Raw genomic sequence first — 8361 nt, forward strand, 5'->3', positions numbered from 1 at the left:
TATAATAATATTCAATTATGTTAGTTTCTTCTATGATTTGTGTCCTCATCTGAAGCTCTGTTACACGGTAAAAATATACATACTAAATCGCCCCCTTAAGTCCTCCAGTGATATGACCTGCACGTTCTTTTGATATTCTCAGATGGTTCGCAATATGCGTGATTTGACGATCACTTCGAATCAAATCGTCCACTTTCTTGCGATTAATTTCGTCAGTTACAGAAATCGGTCGTTCGCTGCGAGCTTCGTCCTCAATATTCGTGTTACCGGGTTCACATTCGCAAAATTTTATCACTGATTCACCGTACTTCCATCAACAGTATCACCACCATAAACCGATTTTAAACGGCGAAATATATCGTAAGTATTCAAGTTTTCAGAGGTTAAAAATTCGATTCCGTGAAAACAGGTACTGAATGGAATCCTTTTAACGAAACTTGTGCGTGTACTGGTAGAGGGGGGATGTAGGTCTGTTATGCCACCGCGCGTAGCGCTGTAGATTGTTTTGATATTATTGTATGGTCGTGTGTGCATTACTATTTCAGCCATCCTTCGTATATTATGTTATAAATGGCAATAAATTACGAATTGTTTTAAAAATATTTATTGTGAGGATATTGCTTTACAGTGGATTACTTAATTATTTAATTTTTTTCTTTATTTTCCATCTGTCCTTCACCGCTGCCAAACTGCTCATCAATTTTGTTATTATCGTATTCATAGTCATCCATTACTTTATTACCGGCTTCTTCATTTTCCTCCTGTCCTTCACCACTGCCGCTGGACTCATTAAAGCTAGAAATATACTCAGGGTCATCCATGTCTTTATTACTGATTTCTTCATTTTGTAATTTGGCCTTTATCAAACTATCGGCTGTAATTTCATCGATAATGGTTTCACCTTTTCCACTTCCATTATCTTCTGCACTTGAAACTACTTTCTGAATAATTATCAGTTCACTTACATCTTCGGGGTTCAAATTACCTTTGTTTTGCAGTTTATCCATTTTCTCAATTTCTAAAAGAATAAAACATTGCAATGAACATCCTTAACTTGATAATAACAACTAAAATAAAACTAAAACTTGTTCTTTGTCACTTGGACTGGATGTGTTAGAAGCAGAAGATTTGTTACAAGTTTTTGTACGTACCTTTTGGTAAATATTACACAAAAGTCCACAGAAACACATCGAGAACAATATTAAAATCATACACACAAAGTATCTGTTACTGTCTTGTGTTTAAGTTAAGTTTAAGTCGTTTCGAGCGATTTTAAAGGGGAAACAACAGAAATGTTGATATATTTGTAATATGTACAGGGTGTGTTAAAAGGTCTTTACAACGCTCCACCAGATACAGTGCGGATCAAAATAAGGTCGATTTAGCTAAACTTACCTTAGTTCAAAGTAGCTCCGTTAAAACGGTATACGCCTTGAAGTTGCAATTTTGAAATCCTTTAAAATAAATAAATTTAAAACGCCTTATGAGATTTTGTTAAAATTTAGTAAGTTAACACCGCTTTATAGGACAATAAATCCCACATCAAAATTGCGAGTAATATTAATCAATTGGCGTAGAACTTGTTTCTTTTTTAGTAATTACACCTTCCATAATTCTACGCAAATGGAAGAAAAAAATGTTAAGTATAAAATTTAATTAAGTAAATTATTTACTACAGAAAGATCTTGATAAGACTCGATTACTCTCATGGTTTATTCGAAATTTGTAATTTAATTATTGGCAGCAATTTTGACACAAAAATTAAATTAGGAAATCATGAATGCAAATAAATAAAGATGTCATAGTAACTGTTCAAAGCGGCCACCATTTACACGCATACAAAGATTTACACGACGAAGAAAATTGAAATGGACTCTTTCCAAAATTTTCTTCGCCGCCTTTAAGAATATTTGTTGCATCTTGAAGACGTTGCCATAGTTGCTCTTCATTTTCTATACCATGTCGTGTAAGCCACGGACTGAAGATAACCTCATAAAAATAATCCAATGGATTTAAGTCGGGAGAACGTGGTGGCCAATTTACAGGAGCGTCATTACCTCTATCCATCCATTTGTTTGGGTACTGTTGATTTAAGTTGTTACGAACAGGTAATAAAAAATGTGGTGGAGCCCCATCATGCATAAACCACATATATCTCCGAAGTTGTAGTGGTGTTTCCACTAACAAGTCTGTCAACGTACTCTGTAGATGTTCCAAATACATTTCTCCCGTTAATCTTTGTGATAAAATGACAGGACCAACAATAAAATTTCCAATTATTAATGCCCACACATTTATTTTAAATTCATGTTGAGAATGTCTAACTTTCACTGTGTGTGGAATTTCGAAATTAGTTAAGTACCCCTCTTCTTGTGAAACATGCTTCATCGATAAACAAAATATTGTTCTCAAAGTGGAAATCCATTTCTCTTTGCCTATTAACAAATCGACAAAAACCCAGGTGTCTTTCAGGATCATGGGGTAAGAGGTCTTGAATTGGTTGCTTATGGTAAAGATGTAGCAACTGTTTTCTAAGTACTCGATGACCAAACAATATTTTTAGATACTCCTATTTCTCTACTTAATCGTCTCGTACTTTGTTCCGCGTTTTCTTCAACACGTTCCAAGATGTCTTCCATAATCCACGGTTTCAGGGGCAAAGCGACCAGTTTCATGATCCAAAAACTAATAACATATTGATGTTGGTGCATTGGTGTATTGTACAACCATGATAATTAAGTTTAATTCAAATTATTAAGTAAATGAGAAACTTTTAAATCTCAGTAACAATTATTTAGGTGTCTTAAATGTCACAAGAAACTATGACAACCAAGAATCAAAATTTTTATGTGTAAAGGCAAGTACCTGGAAACTTATGAAAAAACTGTATACTAAAAAAAAGCTAATACAAAAAAACTATATGGAATACTCCGAAATGAATAAACGTGTTTATTAAAAAGTCTCATTTTTATTTAAACAACATCAGGAACAATTGTAAATAATCTTTTCCTAATTTAATTTTTTTGTCAAAATTGCTGCCAATGATTAAAATTACAAATTACGAATAAACCATGAGAGTAATCGAGTCTTATCAAAACTACCTTTTTTGTAGTAAATAATTTAGTTAAATTAACTTGTATGCTTAAAATTATTTTCTTCCATTGGCGTAGAATTATGGAAGGTGTAATTATTAAAAAACTCAAGTTCTACGCCAATGGATTGATATTACTCATAATTTTGATATGGGGTTTATTGTCCTATAGAGCGGTGTCAACTGATTAAATTTTAGCAAAATCGCATAAGGCGTTTTAAATTTATATAAAAGAAAACGATTTCAAAATTGCAACTTCAGGGCCGTATACCGCCGAAACGGAACGAGATTGAACTAAGGTAAGTTTAGCTAAATCAACTTAGTTAAACCGCACTGTATCTGGTGGAGCGTTGACCTTTTAGGGACACCCAGTATATCAGATCTGAAAGGGTTAGATAATAACCAGAGAGCGGACAATTTGTGACTTTAACCTTGAACATAGATATGTCATTCATAAACCTAGATACATTACCCATGACGCAGTGGCGTGTCGGGTATGCATCGGATTACGAGGTCTCGCAAAGGGGCGAAAAATTAGGCTTTTTTTCGGTCGGTCTTTACGTGATAATTCACGAAAATTCCACGGTACATACATTTTTAGGCGTTATAAAATATTTAGAAAATCAGAAATTGTATACTANGCCTTCATTATAGCCATCCTTGTCTATCACATGGAGTTCTATGGCTTACTTTATCGCTCTCACGTAACTTCTGATAGACCATGGGTACTTTCCTACACTGTAGAATACAAACATGCGATAAAAAAAAATTAAAATGCATATTTAGGCTGAGAAAATATTTTGAAATCATTAATTAAACTCTTTTTCGGACCGGTCCTGACCCACAAAGGTTTATCGAGAGTGAATCTTGACCCACTGTATTATTCGGTCAGTAACCTAGTTTTTATTGCGTTTTTACTGCGAAGTGAACGAACAGATCTGTTTACCTAGAATGAATAAGTTATTTTTATGTTAGGTTATTACAATGTAGTATTTTTAATATTGTTTATATGTTCTATTATTACATGAGTTTTTAGTATTATGTTTAATTAATTATTTAGTTTGCAGTGCGTATACCTAGTGACATATTATACTTTACAAAGAGTAGTACACTGTAATAAAAAGTATGGTAAAATTCATTGAACGGTAACCTGTTGCCATAGGATGTTCAGGTAAAATTCATGTAACATTTATGTATTATTAATTAAAACCTGTAAAATATATATTGATTTATACATGAATTTTACTAACAACCTATTTAAATTTCAACTACTTTTTATATTTTCAGGTAAGTAACGATATTTCAAATGAGGGGGGTCAATTTCTTAAGGCAGTATTGGCTCATCTACAGCATCTACACATATCACAATATAAGCTCATTCATTAATAATGTCACGAAATGAACAATTATTCATTTAAAATAATAGTAACATAAAATAAATAATATTTATTTGGATTCAAGTTTATTGATATTTGGACAACCGATCGTCTATGAAATCATAGTAGAAAGATACATTGGTCGCCAAGAAGTTCTGTGTGCTAGAATTAGGGTTGACACTGACAACACCGTGTACGTAATATCGTTCATCTTCAGGATCTTTGATGACGAAACCTGTGCCAGGGTCAGTGCGAGCTGCATTGTGAAATACACCGCAAATTGTGTCCAACTGATGAACCGGAGTGACTGCTTGAGCACAAGTATCTTGCAATTGGTACGTCCCTGCTACAATTTTGTGAAAATAAAAGCAGACAGTTGTTTTCTGCACATCCCATCCCCATATCTGAAAACAAAGGGAAGTATTATTTTTCGTATATCAAAAGCATATATTGAGGAACCTTACAACTCCTTCATCTCCAGGTTGCAATTGGATACTGTTTACATCCTTGAAGCATACGGGTTGTACAAAGTTATTAAAAGTGAAGGTTTTCGTTGCCACCAATATAGCGAAATCGGCCAAATACTTCTTGTCTCGTCCGTAATGGTCATGAACTTGAATATCCGAAATCTAGAATAAATTTGCAACCTGAAATTTTATAGACATTCACTGATAAAGCCAAATAGGTCAATCAGCAAATACAAGTACAGTCCGTATAATATTTGTTGAGATATAATTCCAAGAACACATTCGAAGAAACACGCCACCTCGGGGGTGGAATGCGGTTAATTTCAAGAAACGCAAGGGTTTTTTTGAAATTCTGTCTCAACAAATATCGTACGAAATGTATCTTTCAAAGGTTTTCCACTTGATGAGACTGCTAAATGTAAATAGTTACCTCTGAATATTGAGCGCCAGTATCTTTGAAATTATAAATGGGGCTCTTTTTCCCAGCTGCTATCACAAAATTTTCTATTGGCAGTACGGTATATCGACTTTTATCTGTTACACAATATGCTGCTAAAATAATTGAAATCAAAATACATTAACAACTTCATTTTCACAATATAGACTAACTAAAGGCAGAAGCACATTGTCGTAATGTCACCTGAGCTTATATGTCTTAGGACAGATGTGGCTCATGATTTTGTACACATTATTTGATCGCATAAGAAGATGATTTTATATAAATCAGCGTCACATGTTTCTAATACTATCTGCGGATAATTTCTCCACATAAAATCATAAGCTCATTTTTTATAGTATTTTTTTAATATTTTAGTGTCAGGCTGTATCAACTGTACAAATATGTAAAATGTTGCGTGAGTTGGTATACTTACCAGTTAAAACAAGTTTATGCGAAATTAGTGACCCTCCACAAATATACATATAGCTCCCTTTCTTGTAAACTCCTACATTCCAAGGGTATTCCAAGCCTTGATCATTAGAAATGTTAACTCGTTTACCACAATCTAAAGAAAACACTTATTTCAATACTTATAACACATTGCTTAATTTCCTATGTTAAATAAAGTCAAAGTTTAAGTTAATATTAGGTAGAAAAAAAATTGATTGTGAAATTTCAAAATTGTTTGAACTGTTATGTTGAAATGAATAGTGACAATTTTGTATACATTCTGTAAGCTTCATTTAAGACACGACACACAAAATGTTACGTATTTTAGCAAGTAGGATATAATGTTAAAATTATACAAGGTGTCCCAGAATAACGTGTACAACGGAAGATCACAGATTCGTGGACTCAAAATAGGCAAATTTAGGTTAATTCACCTATATCCAAAATCACTTCGTTTGGCCGCTAGATGGCCTCAAAGTTAGTGAAAATTTTTTGAATTTTGTAAATAACTAGAATACGTATTAATCCATTTTGATTATTTTTTGGGTGTGAACTTTTGCTTTCAGTCTACACATTTTGGTGTTATACAGAGTGTTTTTTAAAACTTAAAAGTACAACTTATTATAAAAACTGTTCAAAATGACCAACATTGTTAAGAAAGGTTAATTCGGCGAAGAAAGTTAAAGTACACCCCTTGTAGGTCTTGAGGGCAATTTTTTAAAACATTTATGGCAATTTGGATATGCCTCCACAACTCTTCTTCGGTGTTAGATGTGGAAGCATACACTGTTCTTTTCAGAATTCCTCAAAGATAATCATGTTAGCTCTGAGTAATAACGGCATACCTTCCAATAACTCGGGTAAAGTGTTTTACAAAAATTGTAAATAAAATTCCCCATTCACTCTATTGGGTAGAATAACAGGGCCAATAATAATAATGCTATAACTGCGTTATATTTGATTGGTTTTTCTAAGTTTTTTAAAAAAATTATTTGCAAATAATTCTAATTCGTCGTATGTGTAAAGTAAAATAAAGTAACACGTGGTGTATTTTATCGTCGTAAACACTCATTAAGAATTGTGAGGTACAATGACTTAAAGATCAAACTGAAATTACAGTCAACTTACGAACTTACTGCCTACTAGCACTTTGTTAAGTATTATAATATGGGTGGCACGATAATGACACTTAAAAAATATTTTTTTGTAACCAAACCGCTCATTTAATCAAAATTCTACAAGAGGCCCAAAAACTTCCAAATGGTATCACTTATCAGATAAAAAAATAGTTGCCATACTTGCCCGAAAGGGGAAAAAATTATGAACGGATATTATCACCATACATCAATTTTGTAGGAGTTGTAGGTTTTAACAAACACTGTATAACACCAAAATGTGTAGATTGATAGTAAAACAAAAAATTTTCACGAATGTTGAAGCCATCTAGCTACCAAACGAAGCGATTTCAGATATAGGTGAATTAGCCTCTACCGTTGTACACGTTATTCTGGGACGCCCTGTATTAAAAATCATGTACTTAAAAATCATCCTGTGTATAATTACGCATGTACGAGGATCGGCTGAAAAGTAATCACACACGACCATAAAGGGGGAACAAGAAGACATATCGAGATGAGACAAATGAAAGTATAATTCTTTAGCTCCAAAATGATGTATTTATTTTTATACATAGTCGCCATTAACACATACATTTCTCCCAACGTGTGACAAGTTTTGTCATTCCGTCAACAAAAAATTTTCAATCTTTTCTTTGATTCAAGCTTTACTGCCTCTTTTATCTCGTCGTCTGAAGCGTAATAGTTAGGTACCCTTCAGTGTTGTTTCAACATTGTGAAAAAGTAGGGGTGGGGGGAGAAGTGGGGCACGAACTTTAACTTGCGCAGCACTTCCTCAGTGGCACCCACCACATGGAACAGATTTTTCTATAGTTAAGGACGGGATTTTGTACAAAAAATATCGCCCAGCGTGAGTCACGAAACGGGATCCCGGCAGGTGCTGCTCTAGCGGCCAACACTTCAAGGTGTGTTTTTTAACCGAACGACGAAATCTAATAATTTACGCTGGACGTAAACGGCTCGATTTTTCAGGAGCGGCTTCAATTTGTGTACATTAATCATTAATAGATTATCGAGGACAATAATATTTTTTTTATTAAGTAGGCAATAATTTTTAGTTAATAAGGTTAAACAATCTTATAATGATCATTCCTTTATTATAAAAGCAGATATAATTTTTAAAATTACATGTAGTTTCTTCTTCAAAAGCTTAAAAAACGTATAACAGGAACAGTCAACAGTCTAATGTTTATATTTTCACGTTAACGATCCGATACATAAATTAACTGCTATTTTCAGTAAAAATAATATAACTTGAATTATTTTTTTACTTTGGTGAGTCGTATTAATTTAAAAACACTGCCTAATTACTAAAATATATAGCTACTTATATATACTTATACTAACTTGCTACTAATTACGTTTGGAGAATAATATGTATAGTAGGGTGGCACAAAAAAAA

At 33.2% G+C, this 8361-nt stretch overlaps 1 protein-coding gene across 4 annotated transcripts in view; it reads right to left on the reverse strand.

The window, feature by feature from the left end:
• Positions 1 to 588: 588 nt before the first annotated feature.
• Positions 589 to 8361, reverse strand: part of LOC108909696 (inactive serine protease PAMR1) — a 20756-nt gene continuing 12983 nt past the window's right edge. For 2 of the 4 annotated variants that reach the window (XM_018714102.1, XM_018714101.1), the window contains 4 exons: positions 5807 to 5938; positions 5365 to 5486; positions 4932 to 5096; positions 3821 to 4871 (listed from right to left, as the gene is read on the reverse strand). In XM_018714102.1, coding sequence (XP_018569618.1) covers positions 4554 to 4871; positions 4932 to 5096; positions 5365 to 5486; positions 5807 to 5938 — 737 coding nt within the window. In that variant the 3' untranslated portion in view covers positions 3821 to 4553. Of the gene's footprint in view, positions 1019 to 3820; positions 4872 to 4931; positions 5115 to 5364; positions 5487 to 5806; positions 5939 to 8361 lie in introns of those variants that run through there. The other 2 variants (XM_018714104.2, XM_018714103.1) reach the window with 2 other exon arrangements.

The sequence above is a fragment of the Anoplophora glabripennis genome, unplaced genomic scaffold (genome assembly GCF_000390285.2).
Source record: "Anoplophora glabripennis isolate ALB-LARVAE unplaced genomic scaffold, Agla_2.0 scaffold323, whole genome shotgun sequence".
Taxonomy (NCBI): domain Eukaryota; kingdom Metazoa; phylum Arthropoda; class Insecta; order Coleoptera; family Cerambycidae; genus Anoplophora; species Anoplophora glabripennis.